The sequence below is a fragment of the Phoenix dactylifera genome, chromosome 3 (assembly GCF_009389715.1).
Source record: "Phoenix dactylifera cultivar Barhee BC4 chromosome 3, palm_55x_up_171113_PBpolish2nd_filt_p, whole genome shotgun sequence".
NCBI lineage: Eukaryota > Viridiplantae > Streptophyta > Magnoliopsida > Arecales > Arecaceae > Phoenix > Phoenix dactylifera.
This window is the reverse complement of record NC_052394.1, coordinates 18,900,509-18,923,298: the sequence shown is the minus strand read 5'-3', so window position 1 is coordinate 18,923,298 and position 22,790 is coordinate 18,900,509. Positions and strand designations below refer to the sequence as shown.

At 39.0% G+C, this 22,790-nt stretch overlaps 1 protein-coding gene across 3 annotated transcripts in view; it reads left to right on the top strand.

Annotated features, from left to right (window-relative positions):
* Positions 1-812: 812 nt before the first annotated feature.
* The window catches only part of LOC103716688 (probable LRR receptor-like serine/threonine-protein kinase At1g06840), a 58,830-nt gene continuing 36,852 nt past the window's right edge, over positions 813-22,790 (top strand). Inside the window, exons 1-10 of one of the 3 annotated variants that reach the window (XM_008804790.4) lie at positions 813-967; positions 1,140-1,205; positions 4,373-4,502; positions 7,543-7,690; positions 9,408-9,479; positions 9,699-9,770; positions 11,806-11,949; positions 12,044-12,115; positions 12,213-12,284; positions 15,147-15,221. In XM_008804790.4, the coding sequence (XP_008803012.2) occupies positions 4,391-4,502; positions 7,543-7,690; positions 9,408-9,479; positions 9,699-9,770; positions 11,806-11,949; positions 12,044-12,115; positions 12,213-12,284; positions 15,147-15,221 (767 nt within the window). In that variant the 5' untranslated portion in view covers positions 813-967; positions 1,140-1,205; positions 4,373-4,390. Of the gene's footprint in view, positions 968-1,038; positions 1,058-1,139; positions 1,206-4,372; positions 4,503-7,542; positions 7,691-9,407; positions 9,480-9,698; positions 9,771-11,805; positions 11,950-12,043; positions 12,116-12,212; positions 12,285-15,146; positions 15,222-22,790 lie in introns of those variants that run through there. The other 2 variants (XM_026808300.2, XM_026808301.2) reach the window with 2 other exon arrangements.

The following is a 22,790-nucleotide window of genomic DNA, read 5'->3' as shown; positions in this document are numbered from 1 at the left end:
CATCCTATTTGCTGGTTATTCAATCAAAAATTGTTAATAACATCTCAAGTCTTCAGTTGAGAGCGAAGCAGCGTGTCATATATACATATTTTTTTTAATGTAAGGGAGGCATAGCCACCCAAATTTATTAAAAGATGATAGAAGAGAGAGAGAGAAAAAAAAATCATCTAGAGGAAGAGTTGTTGAGATGGCCAAGTTGGTATAAGGTAAACCAAATTAAGCGGAACAGCACGTCATCACTTGCGTTAGGGGTCTATAATTATGAGTACCCACTTGATTGTAATTCCTTCCATTCCTTCAAATTGTTTTTTCCTAATAATCTTGACAATGCCAGGATAATGAAAGAGGCTATGCCATATCAAACATTACATATTTGGGTTCAAGAAATTGGGTTTCCTAAACAGGCACAGATACTTTACAATCTTAGTTCCAAGGAAATTTTGATGTCTTGTTAACCTATAAGAATATATAGAAAGATATTTTGTACCCTACTATTTTATTCTATAATTATGTAACAAATTTGATAATTATTTTTTTGATCGAAGTTTACTGTACCAATAGTTATTGGTGTACGGTATATTATAAAATACTGTCGGTACAGACTACAGAGGGCTAAGTATTTACGGCGGATATAATTCAAAGTTAATCGGAGGTTGGGCTTTTAGGAAAGGCATCGACGTTGCCTCTGAAGCACCACCGTCAGCGACGCCCTTTTTCACCCCCGTCGTTTTCCGCTTTGCCGTCCCCGTTGTCTCGTTTTTTCTATCTCCATCCTTCTCTCAATTAATTAATTATAATAGCGCCGCAGTTCACGTCGAACTCCCTACAAGTTGAAGAGCGATGTCCCTTTCCGAACTCCTCCTCCTCCTCCACCGCCTCCTCCCTCCCCTTCTCTTTGATTCGGTCGGAGAGCGCCTTCTTTCGCCGTGGAGGTGGCTTCCTCACCCGTTGTTTGTTTTCTTTCGAGGTACTTTTGTCTTTTTCCCGGGGATTACGGGCAGTATTCTCGGTTCTTGCGAACAGCAACCGGTTTCAAGGATTCGATTTTTGGGGGCTGGTTCGACTTCTGTCGTTGCATGGATCAAGAAATCGAAACGTCCTGAGTTTTTTTATCGTGATTGTGCTTGAACGTGTTGCAGGTTTTCAAGAATTTGGTTTGTGGAGTTTCCTGACGTCGTGTGAATCAGGGACGCAGACTCTTTGAGGTGGGTTGGAGTATTGTATCATTTGATTTCTGTTATTTTCTATTTTTATAAACAGTTTCTTGGTTTTCATGATTCCTGTGAGCTCGTTGGAGCGAGAAATCTTTGGGATTAGTCGGTATTAAGATTTTCTATCAGTCGGTATTAGCCGTTGCAAGAAATCCTAGCATCCCGATTGGAATGTTCTTGATCCCTGAGAGCTCGTTCGAGCAATCGAGATGCTATTTTGTTGATTCTGGGGGCTGGCTGGAGCAAGAAATTTTTGGAACGAAGACAGTCTTGATCTGTGTGTGTGTATGTATATATATATATATATATATTAATTTCTGGTTGCTTGCGAGAGCAAGAAATCCTAGTATTGGGACATTGTTAAGAGTTTCTTGATTTCTGAGGGCTGGTTCAAGCAAGAAATCTTAGTATCTGGACCAAGGTCCGAAATACCAAAACCGTATTAGTCTCGATGAAGGGTATGTATGATACATGCCATATCAAGGATCATGCTGACAGAAGGTATCCATGCATACCCATAGATATGCCTCAAACACCCTAAGTATGGCCTTTTTTAGCCTCTTAACTTTGATTTTGGGCTTTCTATCTTGTCTTGTCTAAATTTATGTTTTTGTAAGAAATAAGGTGGGAATATCGAGTTAAGGGTTCTAATCAAGGTTTTCTCTATATCCTGAAGTCATTAATATGCATAAATATTTCATAGCATCTCATAACTTGCAACATAAGATACATTAGAAAGATGTGTTAAAGTAAATAAAAGGAAAATATATTTATTATATTATTTAACTATACTATCATCAACGACCATGTACCAGGCACTAGCTTATTAATTTTTCTTATCAATTCTTGATCTTCAAAATTATTATAGCATGGCATGAAGTAAAAGTTATTACGTACACTTCCTTAAAGCATTCACCTTATTTCTTTTGGTGCATCGATTTATCTTCAGTTAGTAACTTAACGACGAGTGGTACGCAGGCATACCGCTCGGTTTGGGAGTGGTTTGGGGTTAGTTCAAGGCGAAGCGACCTTGATCTTCCCTCAAACTGCTTGTTCTGCCCTCATTTTGGGCGGTTTAGTGGCAGTTTGGATGGTTTCATCCAAATTGAGTCTCCATATACTATACTAAGTAGGCATACTGGTTGCCTATCGGACCGATATGGTTTTGGTTTGAACCGGTATCGAATCGGCCAACGCGCTGCACGCGTGGACACAAACCCGGGCGCACGCGAAAAAACAGGCGCGGATGCGTTAAATGCCACTTTGGAGCATTAAACGCCCCCGCACGGGTGCGCTGCCCCTGGGAATCGCGCTCGAAACCGTGCGTGAGTGCGGTTCCTAGTGCGGGGAATCGCGTGTGGGCGCGGTTCCCAGCTCGTGCCCGTGCGGGCGCGCTGCCCTGTGCGCGGGCGCTCTTCTCCTCACGTGGGCGCTCTTCCCCGTGCGCAGACGCACTGCCTCGAGGGTGGGTATCGGTGCGAACCGGTCCAGTTTGCACCGGTACTGGGCTTGTATTGGTGCGAACCGGTCCGGTTTGCACCGGTACCGGGCTTGTACTGCTCGGTTTCAGCTCCAAAGGGGCTGGAGCCGTTTTCCATGCTTGAAGGACTGGACCGGTTCGGCACGGGCTGAACCGGTCGGTACGGGCCGGTTCAGCATACCATGACTATGAATTTATTGATTTCTGAGGACTCGTATTTTTAGGATCACAAGAGTGTTAAGATTATTTTCCTCTATTCATGTTTTGATTGTTTTCATTTTGTAAAGTATGTGTAGTTTCTCTACTGTAAAAATTGGAATCTTTGACAAAGGTTTACTGTATTCATGAGTGTCACTTTTTTCTGAAGTTTCTAGAAGGATAATGTAGTGGTGCAAATATTTGTTTTCCAGTTCATCCACTGCTTCTTTCCCATAGCTAATATAATTACCAATGCATGTTACTTGTTATCCATTTCCATGTGTCTATTTCATTGCTTTAGTGAAGAAGCATCTGCTCAACAGCCCCAATTAGGATTTGGCAAGTATGGCAACTTAAGTCAGGTGAATGATATGAGTTCAACTAATGTAAATCACATTGCTAAACTAATAAACAGCATGTTTCCATGCAAAAACTTTATCACACTATGGATGTCCTAAAAGTTTGTTGTGCTTGCTTGTTTGTTTGATGAGCAATGCTGTCAGACTTGATATATTATAAGTCAAGCAGATGAGCAGCTCATCTGAGAAATCAACATCCCAAACAAGCTGCTCATCCCTCTGCCTCTAACAATATCTTACAAACTTCACAAACCAACTCAGCAAATTTGGTTATGATTATAATGGCTAGTAATTTAATTTGATCCATGCATAACCTGCTTTTTACTTTTAACTGTGATGGTTCATTTTATGGACTGTGTTGTGTATCTATAGTTTTTTTTTCAAATTGTCTAAATCATGGCAAAGCTCTTAGACTGTATATAAGTAGCATCTACATTTTATATTTCCTCTATTATCTGTATTGCATTATGTTTAACTCTATGATGCATATAATGCTCTTATATATATTTTGGATGTTGCAGTTATGGAATGCTTCATGCTTGCTTTACTAAGATTCTCAAAGTAGCTCAGTATGAGAGTAGAGAATTGGTTCCTACTCGTTGTATCGGTGATCATCATATATGATCTTTGAAGACTCCTGTTTTGATTCAGTTGTTGAATGTGACCTGATCTTATGGACATGAACCTATCCAGACATGGTCTGTAATAGGTGGCATTTGGGTCCTTCATGCCAACAACCAACTAGATAGATTTCAGGGGTCATCTTTTGCACTATGTCCTGTTTAACTAGCTTAAAATTGGTTGTTTATGGGCTCAGCAACCTAATCAAGCTAACCCCAGTCGGCCTGAGTTTGGATCATTGTTATTGATGACGTATTCCTAAATTTTGGTACATGTCATCTTTCAAACTACATAGTGTATTACAGCTTATCAGTTATATAAATTTGGCAAAAATCATTTCCTTCAACAACTTGAACTTTTTTAAATGTAAAGGAATCTTTTATATCCAACTTTTTTTAATAGTTAATATTTATAATTTACAGCAGTTTAATCTTGATTTCATGAGCCACAATATTTTTTCTGGAGGGAGATGGTTTCTCATCTAAAACGGCTTGCTGCTTCAGGTTTGGAGAGTTGCTGATATGCCTATCAGGATGTCTGGAGTTCAATTTAGATTACATGGGGCCATTCTGGGCATACTGTTTCCTTACTTTTTGTATGTTGCTGTGGCCAAGAGTACCGATCCATCAGAAGGTGTGGTAGACTGCCCATAACTTAAACCTTACGTAATCCATTATGCTGTGCTACTGAGTGCTTGTAATTTAATATTAAATCACTCATGCCATTTTACTCTTGCTGATGAAGATGCATTTGTTTGTTTACGGATTAAAATTTCATTTGATGTACTTTTGGTGTATATTTAGATGGAGAGAGTAGCTTTTTTTCCACATGCCCTAACAGCATTGATATTGTTACTTGAAATGGGTATTTTATTTATGCTCAGAATTTGTTGTTTCATTAATTTCATATTTCAACATATTCATGAAACATTCTAAGAGGAATCTGGTTCTGTTTGTTTGGGTTGCAAGTTTTTGTTTTGTTTTTTCCTTCTTTTCCTCAACCAAATGCAAATGTATAATTCCTTCTCTCAGTTTATTTTTTCCTTTGTCTTGTTTGGGAGATTATTGGTCCTTGGAACTCTAATTACACATTTTAAAGGTTGTTGAAGTTACTTTTGTTATCCCAAACATGATTTGCTGGAGACAAGTGGCGTGCATGGACGCACACGTATATTATGCATGCACACTAAGGGGCTGTTTGGTTATGAGTTTTTAGTGAAACAGATTTATACAAAACCTAAACTAAGTGGTTTTAATTAGAATACTTGGTTCATTGCTTTCATAGAACCTGTTTTGTAGAAACCAGGTCATAAAACTAGAAAAACGAGTTTGAGAAAAACAGGTTTCTCCCTCTGTTTTAAAACCTTTTTCACATAAAATCATGTTTTAGGATTATCCATTTAAAAAAATCTGACGGAATTAAACAGTCATAAGTATATAAAAGAAGACAAAATACTCATTTTTTTAAATTTATAAAAATTATTCATAGATAATGAAATTTTTTATTGAAAAAAATCTTTACTTGTAAAAATATTATGTGTTAATGGTATGAGTTTAATCAGATTTATTATGAGAATGCAAGTGAGATAAGCATTTAGTAGAGCTGGGGCTAACAAGGAAAAAAATATGACAGGAGAGGTTGAGAGAGAGGTAGGTGCCACTGAGAGTAGCATTAACATGTGTCTGAGAGACTCATATATAATGAGAGAGAAAGAAGTGGATGAGGATCTAATCAAGGTTTTAAATCCTATGGGATGTAACTATCCTAGTTTGCCGATGGAACGAGACCGACACTTGTAATAGGGGATGCCCCAAGATGTGCCGATTGGGACAATGGGATAATGGTGGGATGGTTCTGTCTCGATCCTCAGCACTGGAACCCCATCCCAGTGTTCTGCGGGACGTCTCACCAGGATTTGAGACCGTCGATCTAATAAAACCTCATTATTAATTTGGATATGTGTGAAGCTAGAATTAGGGGGGGTTCCATCTCTCTCTCTCTCTCTCTGGGTCCTTTTCGATGTTTGGACTCTCAATTATTGAATGCTCAAATTTCTAGTGATGGTGAGGCCTAATATGTAAGATCTATTCTTCTGCAGATATCTGAGATAGAGAAGGGGGTGCTAGAGATCTTTCTTGTGGGATTTTCAAGAAGAGAGACATAGAAAGGATATTTCTGGAGATTCATTTGGGATAAAAGGGCAAGTTATTCCTAGCAATTTACTAAAATCTACCATTATAATAGATCATTTATAAAACTTAGAAAAATTAAGAGTGGACTTGGAAGAAATTGATAGACTTAAAGGCACAACCATAACCATCAAGCCTTGTCCCTACTATTTGGCATCAGCTTTATAGGTTATCATTTAGCAAGCATTCCCATTTAGGGCTACCTATGGAGCAAGATACCTTTTAGGTTCTCACTTTCGGAACATCCTTTTCCTATTGTAAGCCATTGCAGTACTTGACATCAAAATTCGCCGTGCCGGTACTGGAGCCTATACCGACCCTCGTGTCGGGCCCGTGCCGACATAGCATAAAGGGAGAACAGGAGCGAGAAAAATAGAGAGAGGAAGGGGGAAGGGAGAGGGAAGAGAGGCTTTAGAGGTCGTCGGAGGGCACCGAAGGGCACCGGAGGGCCGCAGAGGGCTGGAGGAGGGGCTCTGCCCTCTGGACCCCTATTTCGAATGAAATAGATGTCCGTTGGGGCCCTTTTTTTATTTTGTAAATTTTAAATGAAGTCGGCAATTTGGGCCTCTGGCGGCCCTCTCTCCCTCTCCCTCTCCCTTCCTCCCCCCCCCTCTCTCTCTTTTTCTCTCTTTCCTTCTTCTTGTCCCCCTTTCGCCGGTTTCTCATTTTGAATGTCGGAACCATCCCAGTTCACCACCGACATGGCTCGGTACGTTCCGAACCGGGCGGTTCGGGATGGTTCCGCATTTTTTGCTTGATAGTATATGTAATGCCATATTTGCTAGAACTTTCTGTTCCACCTGCTCAGCTAATTATTTTAAAGGCTTTTATTTTGCAACAGTTGCGGTATTGCTGCCTCAGCCATTCTATATAACTGCTCTATATTTACCTTTCTATATAATAGTTCTATATTTCAAAAAATGATGATGCTATACTATGTTGCGTATTGTAGATTATTATTTTTTTGATTCTTCAATTTTTATATATGAGAAAAGCAAAATCAAATAATAAATGCAGGCTAAGAAGCTCAATCTTGTATATGACGAACTTTGGCATGATATGTGTGTTGGTCATGAAAGTAACTTAGAAGTCTTCCCAAAATGAAGTTGGATGTTTAAGCAAAGATTTAGAACAAGGACCATGGAAATATATTTCTTCATGCTTCCACTTACATTCAACAAAAATCGCCTATCATTGAAAAAGATTTTTTCTCATTCTCACCATTTATTAATATGAAATCTCTTAAGATATGTTTTCTCAAAAGAAAGATGCTTATGAAATGGCTATAATCATTTTATCTTGATATGTTCATTTGGTTACATTTGATGAATTCTAGAGGTAAAAATTTAACAAAAAAATTACATACCATAAAAAAAGAAATTTTTTCATTTCTCACCATTTATTGTTGTGAAGTTTCTTAAGATACATTTTCTCAAATAAGTGTGCTTATGAAATGGTAATAATCATTTTATCTTAATATGCAGTTCATGCATTAAAGGCTATTAGGAGCAGTCTGATTGACCCCTTGAAAAATCTTGCTAATTGGAACAGTGGAGATCCATGTACATCAAATTGGACAGGGGTTGTTTGTGCGTCCATGCCAAATGATGGGTACCTGCATATAGAAGAATTGTATGAATGCTTGACTCTTTAAAATATTCATTCTGTGTTTTCTGGAGATACTTAGAAAATTTATTGCTGGTTACTGCTTAGGATATATTATTTGTTTCTATTATCTTGAAGGCTTTGAAATTCCCCTCCCCTCATGCTACTCAATGCAATTGGCTGTACATGTGTAACTTTCTTGTTAATCGGCTGTTTTAGCCTGATGTCTCTCAGTTAAACATAAACAGATCTAAGTACTATCTTGCAGGGCAAAACTCTTTTTTGAGAAATGGGAGCGAGAATACAACCCATTCCATTAAGTGAATGAAAGAAATAACCTTGCAATGCAAAAGGGGACTAACAGTTTTGTAAAGTTTACTGTCTTATGATCCATTAGTGCCCCTATTAATGTGCTTGCTTCTATGACAATGCTTAGTTGATGTCACTCTCAGTAGAAAATGATAACTCTTCAATAGGATAGAAGAGTAATAGGGTGTTTCATGTATTTATAGCTCAAAATTGTGGTATAAATGATCAACACAGTTTTGAGTCTCGACTTTGTATTTCTTAAAGAATTTTTAATCATTCTGGATTTATTAAACAATTCTCAAGTACTTTATAGAAGCCTTGTGGTTCTTTTACTTTTAAACCTGAATTGGCTGAAACAATTTTTAGGTTCATCATGCTCTATATTTATGTCAAAATCCCATTACATATATTGTACTTCATAGAAGATGTAAGATGGGGTGGAAAACATATTAGTTTGTCAGATTGCTTGTTGACATGATTTGGTCAACTTATGTTCTGTCAGCATTTATATATTTAGCTACCAGCTGCTATCTCTGGTTTGGGTGCTTGAATTTTGACATAACAATAAACTATTATTTTGCCATCTTGAAATGCTGTTGTGTCTCACTGTATGTACTGTGATACATCATTGTACTTCACTGGTACATCTAGGGCATGTTTTGCATAATCTGGTCCAATATTTGTGTTATTTCGTTGCCAATAAGGTTAAAATGATATATGATGTGTTATTCACTGGTAAGAAACATAATCATTACCTGTAAGGATTTTTTTTAGACCTCTAGAGGTCTCTAATAACGAAAGCTACTTTCCCACTCCAAAACATTTCATAGCATGTTTAACTAATCTGGATGGTAATACAACGTTTGACGTAAGAGGTCATAATGCACTGTTGAAATATTGTGAATCATTCCTGTAACAAGGAACCAGAAAACAAGCTATCGATCATATTTTGTAACTTTATTAGTGCTTTCCAATGTTTTATCTTCTTGTTGTCGTTCTTGTTCTTCAGACATATGAGCTTAGGCCCCCACCCCCACCTCTTTTCTTTTCTTTTACGGATTTAAAAAATGCATGAATCAATTGATTCATTTCTAAATTGCATATCATGTTACTTAAAAGTGCTTGTGGCATATTGTAGATACTAGATACACAAGACTAAGATCACATAGTTTCACCATATTCTCAAATCACAAGTTATGTTCTATTATCCATCAACATGTGCTTTTTCCTGTTCTCAAATCTTTTGGTTTGCTTTAATGACTTCTAAGCTAATTAAACACTAATGCTCTAAAACCTATGCAGTATTTTAATATTGATGCAGTGTCATGTAAGCTACTGTAATTACTATTATTTTATGTAAAATATAACAAGCTGCCATCTTATTGATGTTGGCTTTTATAGTTTATACTGATATCGAATTTCTCTGAAAATGTAGACAGCTTCTAAAGTTGAATCTCTCGGGAACTTTAGCACCCGAACTTGGTCTCCTAGCTCATCTGAGAATATTGTAAGTCATTGCATATTTTGGATTTATCAGCCAATCTAGTTAATTCCTCTGATGTTGTACAGTTATTAATACTTTGTCAGAACTGTTATTTCTATGTTTTGTTGTAAGTATCTTCCCTAAATTTTTCTGCATTGGTGATCCTTGTTTTACCCCCTTTCTTTTGAAAAAAGAAAGGGACCTAAGATTCTGGTTAAATCTTCTTTTTTTCTCCTGTTGAAGAGGCTTTATGTGGAACAACATAAGTGGAAGTATTCCAAGGGAGATAGGCAACATTACATCTCTTAAACTTCTGTAAGTTGTATTCTCATGACTCAAGGTTTCTGAATATGTATTAAATGTTGGTGATCTTTTCAATATCAGTTTGGATGCTTTAGTTACTGACCAGTTCTACAGTGCTGCACAGCACCCAAATGTTCAGCTTCTTCCTTCTGCAGCCTTCCATAATAATCTATCATGAATTCATGATGCATTTGTTGTAAGGCATGCTGTGTTACTTGTACTCCCTGGCTCTCCTCTAGCCCTCCCCCTCCCTTCCCCTCTCCCTCCCTCCCTCTCTCTCTCTATCTCCTTCTTCCTCTCCCTCTCTCTAGCCAGCTCTGTTGTGTCGGTATGGGCCCGACATGAGACGGCATGGTACCGTACCAAACCATGCCATCGGGCAACCGATATAGGTCCTGATACTGGCATAGGTCCTGGTACCGGCACAGCATACCTTGGGTTTAATGGAGACTGTAAATCAGATTAGCAAAAAGGAAAATCATGACAAGTTGCATCATCTAACTTGAAAGAGACAATTGAAGTACATTTTTTTATTATGTAATCTAGGAATACATAACTGATTTAAAACTACTCTAATCTCACAAATTGTGTGATATGAAGTCCTTCAATTCACATCACAATATACATTCAGAATTTAAACAAAACATAGGTACATGTGTTGAGTTTGTCCAAATGGAAAAAGAAGTTACTGATTTCCCTTTCTTGGCAATTTTATTTTCTTACAATTGTATTTTTTTGTCACTTCTTTTTGTTCCTTTTTGGGAAATATGGTGGCAATGCCACCTTCCATGATCAAACCAGGAACTTCTCCCTAGAGAATATGCTGAGAGGGGTGTCAACAAGCTGGATCAAGTAATGTTCTTATCAGATTATATTTCTTGGGTTTGATTGTTGAGAAAATCCACAAAGATGCTTTTCTCAGTTGCAGATGATTTACACCCCAAATTGTAGCATTAGTGGGATTTAAGGATTTCAGTATGCCAACGTTGAATGGCTCTCAACCTACATCAAATTATACAGGTATATGCATCCATCTCTGTGGCCACATGCCAAAGAGTCACATAAATATGCCAAATCTGAAATCCCTCTGTAAGACCCTTAGGTCTCATATAATTAGAAAAAGTTGAAACCAAGGTCAAAAACAAAGGACACCAAGGATGAAGAAGAAAACACAGACTTCAGCCCAGAACTCTTGTAAAAGGGCAAACGATGAACTGATAGACAAAAGGCTCATTTAGCATTTGTTGGTGAGGCACTGCTGAATTGTATATCAAATTGGGAGCTAAGATCAACTAACTATTCTTGATTTTTTAACCTATGATTGCCCTTGACAAGAAGTTTTTTTTTTTTGATTCTGAGTGGATAATTGGCTGGAGCCATACTGCTAATGTGGACTCCTTCATCACTGTCATTGGCTAGTGAATTCTGATGATTTCTTGGTTTCTTCTGCTTCAATGTAGTCCAACATGTTATGTTCGTAATAGGTTTTTCACCATTAAATATGTGAATACATCCATGTAAGAGATATACTGATAAATCAGGTGTGAAGATTTCGCGAAAAGGAGGATTAATGCAAACTTGAAATTATCCTTTTGAATGTACACATGTGGACACAGCAGGATGAAGCTTTCTGTGAAAAGATTCTTCCTTTGTTATATAATGTTGAACGAAGGCCTACATTCTGATCTTCAGTCGAAGGTTACTTGATTCAAGTCAGAAAATACTTAGTCACGTAACATACTGGCAAAGCATAGCAAATTACAAACATACATACTGAATATGTTTAGATAATTACTTGTTGATTTTGTGTTGTCCTGGTTAAGTTTGGTTATGCTACAAATAGATTATTGGTGTGCAACTACTTCAATTGTCATTGTTCTTCTTCTTATTTAGTAGCTTGATAGCACAAATTAACTGTTTGTTTCAATGGAATGCCTTTATGCAAGTTATTTCTACATATTCAAACGACATCTTGGAAATAATATTTATTTTTTCCCAGAAGAACTACTCATTTGCTGATAAGTTGCAGGATGTGCTGTATTTGCAGGCTTCTGAATGGTAACCAACTGTCTGGTTCTTTACCTGAAGATATTGGCTACCTTTCTAATCTAGATAGATTGCAAATTGACGTGAACCAAATATCAGGGCCGATACCTAAATCTTTTGCAAACTTAAGCCGTGTAAAGCATCTGTAAGTTGGTTTTGATTCACAGTCTTGCTCTTAGTTGTGAAGAAGCCCTTATTTTTCTAAGCTACCTGATTTTTTTTCTCCCATTTACCTGCAGCCACATGAACAATAACTCATTAAGTGGACAAATTCCACACGAGTTATCCAGACTACCTATTCTCCTTCACTTGTGAGTGTGTTTCTGTTTCATTTCCTCCTCTTTGGTGGGCCATGCTGTCAGATTTATGTGTATCTTTATTATTTCTTCTTTTTGTGAACTTTTGTAGGCTGGTGGACAACAACAACTTATCAGGACATCTTCCTCGAGAATTTGCAGAGCTGCCAAGTCTGAAAATTCTGTATGTCCTTGAATTCATTTAGGAAAAAATGCTGCTTCAGTTGACAAGCTGATCTTTATTTATTTGTGCTGGTATCTACTGTTCCTATATTGATATGCAAGGAGCTATCAGTCCTTTTTTTGTAGAAACTTCTATTCAAAATTTGAATTCTACAAAAAGTTTATTTTTTGAGTAGATGTTTAATATTTTATAATTTACTTTTTCAGAAACACGATGATTCTGCCACATTCAGTTTATTATATCAGGGATCTTCAATTCTGTTTTAAATTTCCAACATCCAAATCAGATTGTTTTACAGAACACTGTTTATTTTCACTAACATATTTGTATCACATCTACTTTAAGTAATGTTTCACTGATCCGAGTCTCCCAACTCCGATAAAAGGTGTCTTGTATTTGTTGATAATAGTTTTTGGGTTAATGAACCTCTTTCTAGGTTGTTGCATACCATCTTTTAGGGTTTTTGGCCAACCGACATATCAGTTATGTAAATGTTTAAAAGACACGGCATTTTATATTTTATGCTTTTCATTCAATTATATATTTTTTTTCAATTTTTTAGTTAGCATTTATATTGTGTATTATCAAGTTTCTTAGATTTTCTTCCTCAGAATCTTTTTGTGACTTTATCTTTATCTTGCTAAAAGGTGAAGAATTTTCTTTTCTTATCTTCATTCATTTTTTTTCTTTACCTTATAGTTACCTATTCCTTTTTCCTTCTTGGTTACTTGTTCATCTTTTTTTTTTTTTAATTTTTAATTTTTGTTTTCCACTATTGACCTCAAATAGGTAGGACTTAGGCCAAGGCTTGATGACTATGGTTACGTGTTGTTCCACCATGGTTCTTTAATATAGTTGTCTTGCTTCTGAGGTATGAAATCTCAATCACACCATAATTCCTCAACCCATATCGCAATCTGTATATTAAACCGTATCGACAAGGGGGTATATCTAGTTTGGCAAAGCATGAGTAGATACAAGAGGCATACTATCTCTTGTATTGTATTGATATGCGAACGACATGGGGGTTACCACAAGAATTCAAACCTGTCTTGCTTTATGGGGAAAGCTAAAATGTCACCACCATAATATTTTAAGGTATGGGAGTGTGTACAAAGAGAAGCATCTAGCTTTACCTCCAAATCCAATAACCTGACCTTACATATTAGAATTTTGGTTTGGCGGACATCTAGAATAAAAAAAATGTAAACTGAAAATAGAAATTTAATTGAATTGCCCCAAAAAGAAAATAACTAACATAAAATACAAAAGAACAAAAGATAGTCGCAAGCAAGGCAACTCCTTGAACAACGTAACCCTTGAGGACAAAGATAAGAACAGGCCCAAATTAGATTATTATATCACAAGTAGCATTTAGGCCATTCCCTTAAGGTAATAAAGGCTCTCTGAAATACCCTAGAAGTCTTGTCATGCTAGATACCCATAGAAGAAGATTAGCCACCATCTTTGCATATGCTATGTTTTCTTTAAAATTATTAGGTTCTGGCATTTAAAAATAATAATAACCAATGAAGTTTAAATGCAAAACCAATTTTGCCAAAATTTCTCCAAGAAGCATGATTCGGATATTTGGTGTAGGCAACTTAACCAGTCAGCAAGACCCTTTTTCTCTTGATTCAGTTTGCCACAGACTTAATATGAAATTATCACTCCAAATTATATGAATGGAAGCTCAGTTTAAAGCATGAGTACCTGAGACCAAACTTTATGTGTCAAAATTCTGGGAACTTAGTGTTCTAACTTTTTTTGAGAAATTTTTATTGTTGTTATTGGAATTATTTTTGAGACTAAATACCTTAGTTAAATTGACTTAATTCTGGGATTTTCACCTTGAATTCTTCACATACTTTTAGATGGTTTCCCACCTTGGTTGCTGTTTTGTGCTATTTGGAAAGGATAATCTTTCACTCACCTTCGTCCTCCATCTCTCCTTTATTTCTCTACCGTACACCTTGCCTTTGGTTCTTGCTTGCACTTTGATATGCTGAGCAAGAATAAAACCTATGATTTAGGTTCCTTCCAGAAATCAGAACACTCTAAAATTCTCACCCTTTGGTCTTTATTAGATTCTAGTTATCAAATCCGGGGCAAGCATTTAGATATCAATATGAAGCTCATGCTATATGCATGAGAATATTCTCAACTATTTTCCCCCTCTTACCAAGCTGATGCTAACTGTAAGCAGCTCTGTATTAAAGGCATAAAGTTATCCTGTTCCTATGTATTCTACACCTCACCCCCTTCACTACCTTAGAAACCTCCTTGTATCATCTTCACTACTCAATCTTATCACTCCTTAGAAGTTTCTGACCACTTCTAGTACCCTCTTTGTTTTTATTGCCCCCCTACACCCTACTCTCCATGCATAAGAATTATAAGATAGCACCTTGATACATAATTAAAATTGTAGTCCCATCTCTTTAATATATAGCCCGAGCCACATGCATTATTGTCATAAATTGATGAAAAATTAAATAAGATAAATCTAAATTCTAATTTTGATTCCTTATTCCTTAACTTCTCCTTGCATCTACTTTGTGGTTCTTTTTAATGAATTAAGTTTCTTTGTGCAATTGTTATTTTGGATTTTGGAGAGCTGTAGCCTTTTGATGCAACTATTTGGATTGTTAGGTGTCTAGGCTTTTATCTTAGTGGTTGAAAAGCGATCACTACTTCAATGCCATTTGATGGAACCTTCAGACTCCTTCCCACCACGTGCAACGTGTCGCCCCACCTTCCTCTGCATGTGCACACACATACACTCACAAACATGGAGAGAGACATACTGGGTGCTTAGATATGCTGACTTAACATATTACATTTTTTTTTTGTTATTTGCAGTCAGCTCGATAACAATAACTTCAGTGGCAGCTCGATCCCAGCTTCTTACAGCAACATTTCCACACTTTTAAAACTGTAAGTGCAATTTCCTTTCTGTAGGTTTGTCTTTAAAAAATTGGAGTATGGATAGACTATAACAAAGAATGATTATCTAAAATGTAAATTCTGGCTGCGAAGAACTCTGAATTCCTGATTTTTTAAAAGTTATTTCAATAGTAAAGTGCAGGGAAAGGAAGAGTCCTCTGGGTTGGAAGTGCCATTGATTCCCATTGTTGGCTATTTCCATGCCAATGGTTGCACCATGTTGGTTTTCTAAGATAAATAAGAAAAATTTTGCTCAGAACATCTACATTTGCCAAAAGAAAACTATGTATCCATTAATTTTAATTACATTCGGGCCACTTGTTGTTAGTTTAGGTTCATAACTTTCTAATGGTTTAAACTTTTTAAATGTAATATGGCAGAAGGAGGTTCTTCTTTGCAATATGGCCTTAAGTTTGTTAATATGTTAATCAACATACTTTTAATTTAATATTGGATTTTGATCCATGCATCCAAATGCTAATAATTAGAAATATTGGGCTTGGACATCATAAGCTCTTCCCTAGGGTCTCTTGAATCGTCTCGAACCATGTGGTTTCAGACATACCATATCAGACTAACTAGCAGATTCGGTCCTAGGTCAAAAGCGGCTTGAACTGTTTGGTTCTGCTAGTTTCAAGCCATTTTTGGCTATTCCAGACCGAATCGTGCTCAATCCTTTATAAGTTGCTTGTGACTCCTTTATACTCTCTCCCGATTCCCTACGCTCTCTCCCAATCCTCCTCGCCTCTCCCCTCTCTCCCTCTCTCCCGATCCTTTTCTCCCCCCTCTCCCAATCCTCCTTGCCTATAGCGAGTCGCAACTCCTCTACCCTCAAGCGATTCCCCACACTAGAGTTATGGTGTCGTCGCCGCTGCTGTCGTCGACATTGATGATCATAGACCACTATGTTTCTCTTTCTCTTCTCTCAAGTCGTGTTTCCTATGATGACGACAACGAAGTTGTAACTCCCTCTTCCTCTCCCTCCCTTTGGTTTCGGTATGCCTCAGGTCAGTATGGTACGTTTTGGTATAATACCAAACTAATAGCCGACTGGCATGACCCCTAGTACCGATTCGGCGAATCTTGCTTTTGCTTCATTGTTTTTAGTTTTTTTCTTCAAAAATCTTAGTTTCTTTGTCATATGTGTTAGGATATTAGGACTAATGCTTTTAGTTTTGGTATTAGGCCCTATACCAACACATTACCATATGATACATCTCAGTACTGAGATATAGTACAATGCTGAAGTTGGCATAGCACTTGTACCCATGTCTCGAGACAGGGGTTTTTAAACCTTTGTTAGGGCTAGAGAGGTGGATGGGTTCTTGCTTGTGTGAAGAGGAGTGGAGTTTAGAATATGGGTCCATCCATTTGCAAAATGTGAATTGCTAGTAGCATCTAAGTGTCAAATACAGGTGAAACACCCTCAATGCTTTGAATGGAGGCTTTCCACATCAAGGAAAGCCGTACCGGCCGGTACGGACCGGTACAAACCGGTCCGGTGCTTGACCGGTACCGGAGACAGATGAAAACCGGTATATCCGGTTTTCATCTGCGAACCGGCCGGTACGGACCCCGTACCGGTGCGAACCGGCCGGTTCGCACCGGTACGGGTGTTTTTTTTTTTTTTTTTTAAGAAACCACAGCGCTTCGCGCTGTGGTTTCAAAAACCACGCGCGGCGCGTGGTTTAAGGGAGAAGTGGCCCACGGGCCACTTCTTTAAAAAAAAAAAAAGTTTTTTTTTTTTTTGGGGAACCACAGCGAGGCGCTGTGGTTCCAAAAACCACCGGCGCGTGGTTTCAAAAACCACGCGCAGAAGGAAGTGGCCAACCGGCCACTTCTTTCAAAAAAAAAAAAATTGCTGTGGCCGACAGGCCACAGCTTTTTTCCTTTTTTAATGGGAAAGGGAGTGGCCTCGGCCACTCCTTCCCATTAAAAAACAAGGAAGTGGCCGGCTGGCCACTTCTTTCCGTACCGAATCAACGATCTTAAGCTGGGATTTTCTGTTAATCTGGGATTAACAGCACGATCTTAAGCCTCTCGTTCGGTTATAAAAACTGAACGAGGCTCACTTCTTTCCCAAACAATTTGAGGTTGAGACTTGAGAGGTTATATTTAAGGTGCGGAGACGGAAAGATTTGAGAGATAGCGAGGAGGAGGTCCTGCCCAAAAAATCCAGCGGAGACTATTTAAGGTGCGGTTTTTTTATCTTATATTATTTCATTAATTTTGTTAATAATTTACTTAAAAAAATAGTTTATAAATTACTTAAATAATAAGATAATGCAAAAATTTACTTTATTAGCTTAATTTTTTGATAAGTTGTCCTTTTATGATAGAAATGGAGCCATCAAGAAAAACGAACCCTGCAAAGCGTGATATTGGCTGGTCTTATGGGCGAAGACTTGGAAGTGAGGGGCAACGACATCAGTTTCAATGCAAGTTTTGCGACAAGGTTTTCAAGAGAGGAGGGGTAACCAGGTTGAAGCAACACTTAGCCGGAAATTCCGGTGAGGTTGCTACGTGCCGAAATTGTCCTAACGAGATTCGTGTGCTGATGAGGCAGAATTTTGCTGAGGCCAAAGAAGCGAAGGAGATGGCTTCCAAGAAGAGGGCGGAGGTCGATCGCCAAGCGGCAGAGCCACCTTCCTATCACTCTAGGGAGCCAGAGGAGGTCGAGGATCTAGATGAGGAGGAGGCAGATATTCAGGCGGCCATGCATGCAAGCCTGGATGATCAGTGGCAGCAGGAGGAGGTGGCCAGGCATAGGGCTCGATTTGGGCCCTCTGCATACGAGTCGGGCGGCGGTTCTCGAAGCACTAGACAAGATCCAGAGTTCTTGAGGACAACTTCAGTAAGAGAGGGCGTCGGCAAAGAACGTGGCCGGATTGCATCTATGCTGGGTGGTTTTGGTAGCCGAAAGAAGTCATCTAGAGGAGTTCCAGAAGGAGCGACAATTCATGATGTAGATCCGCATGCTCTCCCCAGTAGAGATTCAAGGCAGCAGAGGGTAGACACAATGTGGATGAAGGATAAGAAGAAAACTATGTGGCGAGCTATTGGATCCTGGTTTCACTTCAGCCACATCCCAGCGAATGTGGCAGACAATACATACTACAGGTCTGCCATTGCCGCCATACAAGCTGCCGGTCCCGGTGTAGCTCCTCCAGGCCCGAAGGATATATACGGTGAGCTTCTTGACAACAATAAGGAGGAGCTGGAGAATTGGATTGACTCCTACAAGAGCAAGTGGCCCATATATGGACTAACCATCATGTGCGATGGTTGGACCGGTCCGACCAGGCGGAGCATCATCAACTTCCTGACATACTGTGATGCTAAGATCTTCTTCCACAAGTCGATTGATGCTTCGGCTTATGTGCACAACACCTCGTACATGCTGAAACTTATGGAGGATGTGATTGATATGGTAGGAGAGGAGAATGTCGTGCAGGTCGTCACTGATAATGGGCCGCAATATAAGGCTGCCGGGCAGGTCTTGATGGAGCGGCGGCCACATATTTTCTGGATTCCATGTGCTGCACATTGTATCGATCTTATGTTGATGGACATTGGAAAGATCCGTAGGGTGCAACAAACGGTGGAGACAGCCCAACGCATTACGAGGTATATTTATAACCATAACTGGGTTCTTTCATTGATGAGAAAGTATGCAGGGGGAGAGATTCTGAGACCAGGAGTCACACGGTTTGCTACCAACTTCATCGCACTTGATAGCATACTCGAGAAGAGAGGAGCCCTACGTCAGATGTTTGCCAGTCCCGAGTGGTATGATAGTAGATATTCTTATGCCGGCACTGAAGGGAGCAAGATAGAAGACTTGGTGACGAGACAGCCATTCTGGCAGCGGGCTACTACAATAGTCAAGGCTATCAAACCATTATATGAAGTGCTGCGGGCCGTAGATAGCGAGATCTACCCTCAGATGGGGTTTTTGTATCACATGATGGTCAAGGCAAAGGATCAGATTATGGAGGCAGATCCAGCACATGGCCGGTCATACATCAACATCATTGAGCAACGGTGGGGAGCGCAAATGGGTACGGAATTACATCTAGCAGGTAAACTAAGATATAATTATAGTGACAATTATAGTGATGGATATAATTATATAATTATGCTAAGATAGTCTCGTATATGTGCAGCATACTACCTAAACCCCCGATTTCAGTACAGCATAGATGGAATTGGTATGGATGAAACACTTCTGGATGCTTTGCGTAATGTGATTTACAAGATGGAGGCAAATCCAGAAAAAGCGGCCCTATGTCTTGAAGAGGTAATTATGATTTAGTAATTACTAGCATGTGTAAGTATATCAGCATCTTCAATTATTAACATGGTTTTCTTATGCTTATTTTTCACAGAGCAAATTATTTAGAGAGGGCAGCTACAGTTTTGGCCAACGAGCGGCTGTCGTCAGCAAACACAATATGAATCCAGGTACGTGACACATCAGGAAAACATTCACCTGGTGTTACTTAGTTACTATTATGGAATTATCATATATGTAATTTTCATAAATATTTTTGCAGCTGAATGGTGGGTGCATTTTGGCGGATCCGCGAGAAATCTAAAGCGGATAGCTATCCGGATCCTCTCCCAAACAGTCTCCTCTAGTGGATGTGAGCGCAATTGGTCCACCTTCGCCCTTATCCACAGCAAACAAAGAAACCGTTTGACGCAAAAGCGCCTCAACGACCTTGTTTATGTGCATTACAATTTGCGGTTGAGGCTAAAGTGCATCCAGGAGGAAGTGGAGCTCAAGTATACAGATCCGATTTACGGGTCCTTCACCGCTGATGACGATGATCCACTACTCGGCTGGCTTGTAGGCCAGCAGCAGGAGCCCGAGCTTGACGAGCCAGGATCGCCTCCACGACCAGCTACCTTCATAGCCACCGAAGCTGGGGTCGATCCAGAGCAATGGGCTGAGCGCAATATTCCACGCACTTCCAGAGCTGATCAGCCGCAGGCACAGGGGAGCCAGACAGAGAGGGCCAGGAAAGGAAAACAAAGAATCCCAATGGAGAGTGTCGAGGAAGAGACTTGGACTAGCAGCGATGAAGGTTCTGGTGGTGATGGATCTTCTAGCCATGGAGGGAGCGGAGGACAGTATGGTACTCATGAGACACAGCCGGAGGGTGGTCTTTATTTCACCGGTGAGTCCCAATTTATGGGTGCTACACAGGATACGGACCACGGTCGACCACCTGATAGAGATCGTGAGGATATTATTGGATATAGAAGACGGGCTCCTCGAGGTCGTTCAGGAAGACAGGATACGACTGCAGATCCGACAACATACGGATACGGATTCAATTATCCACAGCTTCAGCCTGACGAATACGGACATGGTGCATTGGATTTTGCTTCCGCCATATTTGGATGGGCCCCTACACAATCAGAGGACACCTCTCAGAGCCAGAGCGTGAGCGAGAGATCCGACAGTTCTTATAACCTGGCGCGCGTTCCTTCTGATTGGGTTGATTTGCCTCCTCCTGATTATACTTATGATCCAGATATCTACGAGAGCCATCGGCACTCGTCCCGATTTTAGATATCCTAGAGTACTTTAAATGTATGTAAATGATTGTATCTTAATTTGAAGATATTTTATGTATATGATTTTATCATTTGGAACGGGAGGAAAACATAACATGCAATCATGCATCATATATGTTTCAAATTTCAACCCTAAATTTAAATATGAAAATATCAAAAATCATGAAAAAAGTAATAAAAAAACATCAATTTTCACTTAATTTAAGATCCAACAGAGACAACATTAAAAAAAAAAAAGTCTGGCTCGCGGAGCCCGGCCGGTACCGTACCGGTCCGGCCGGCCACCGGTACGCCGAGCCGGACCGGTACGGCGGACCTTGCTCCACATAATACATATATGAACCTCTACAATACGTCGACCCAACTAACGCGGAAGAAGCATGTGATTAACACTGGTCTCTATAGAGCCCAAGAGAGGACCTTTGTCCAGCATCACACTTCAAGGAGATCTTGGTTATGGGTCTTACCATACTAGGTCAAGGCATTCCTTATCTATTGCCCTTTCCAAGAGGTAAATTAAAAAAGAAGCAAAAAGAAAAGATGAGAGAAACATGTGATGTATGGCACCTGCTCGAGAATTATATAATAATAAAAATACCAGGTGATACACATCTAACATTTAAATAGATGCATTTTATATATGCATCATTTTGCAAGTTTGATATCCAAAAATGCTATTGTATGATGATGCATTGATTTATGTTGGTGCACTTCATGATGTCTACGTGTGCTAGTTATAATCTTTTCCTGTTTTAGTTCGATGGTATGTTGCCAACTTAAATTCCTTTCTAGAACTTAAATTTCTTTCTCGGCCATCCTTGCCTACTTTGTTGTATATTTTACTTTGTTCTTCTGCCTTGCTTCTCCCATCAGTATCTTGGCTTCCACTCTTTTCTTTCCCACCCACTATATTTTGCATCCACCTTTCTCTCATTGCACCTGCCATTTTCACCCCTTTTGTCATCATATTAGACTCTTTTCTATGGCAAGGTGCCGATTGTTTACCCATTATCATGTTATGGAAGGCCAACTTCAACGTGCAACCTCTTCTCAGACCATTTTAATTGATTTTCTTGCTTGCATCCTTGGCAAGGTCTCCTACTCCAACTGTAGATCTTCAATCCTTGAAGGTGTCATCTGTATTGATTTTAATATATCCACTTTGTGGATTAAGCAACAAATCACTTGCTTCTATCCAATTTGTGGATTAAGCAACAAACCACTTGCTCATTCTTGTGGCTAAAATTTTGTTGTTACTCAGCTTCTTAAGCTTTCTCCTAGCGTATTCCAATATGCCTTTTAGTGCAAGATTACATATGATATAGTCCTTACTCCTTAGTCAAACAAGATTGCATTTTGCATGATGATTTGGGTGGTTTTATGCTTCCTATTAGATACATGATCGCATTAGTAGTTTGATGGAATGACGTTGGAGCGCTTGCATGGATCGGGGTCCCGTACACATGGGTCTCAGGATACATCTAGTTTTTGATGATTAGTTATTTTTCTATTTCGTTGAGGCAAGTTTGATGTTTATAAATTCTAGAGAGTTTGATTTTTATGAACTTTCCTTTTGAGAACTTTTGATGTTATTAGGAAAGTTAGTAGTTAGGATTTTTCGAGTTAGAGGACTTGGAATCTCATATTGGAAAGTTGAAGAAAAGAGTCCTCTTGTGTTACTTATAAATACTTATATTGGGGCCCCTTTTGTAATCATACTTAAAATCTTTGAGTTATTGATTATTGAGAGTTCTCTTATGGGAATTATTCTTTTTTTTCTCTCTATTCTCTCTCTCTTCCCTTTTGGTGGATTTCTAGGATTTGCAAGTGAACGTGTGAGAGTTGTATCCTTGGAGTAGCCAGCCAATATAGTGTTTACGGCTTTGGAAGAAAGTGATCCACTCCTGCTCTTTTTTCAACTACCATCTGCCTCTGTGTCGTTCATGCCATAGTGGGGTTTCTACCTCGCGACAA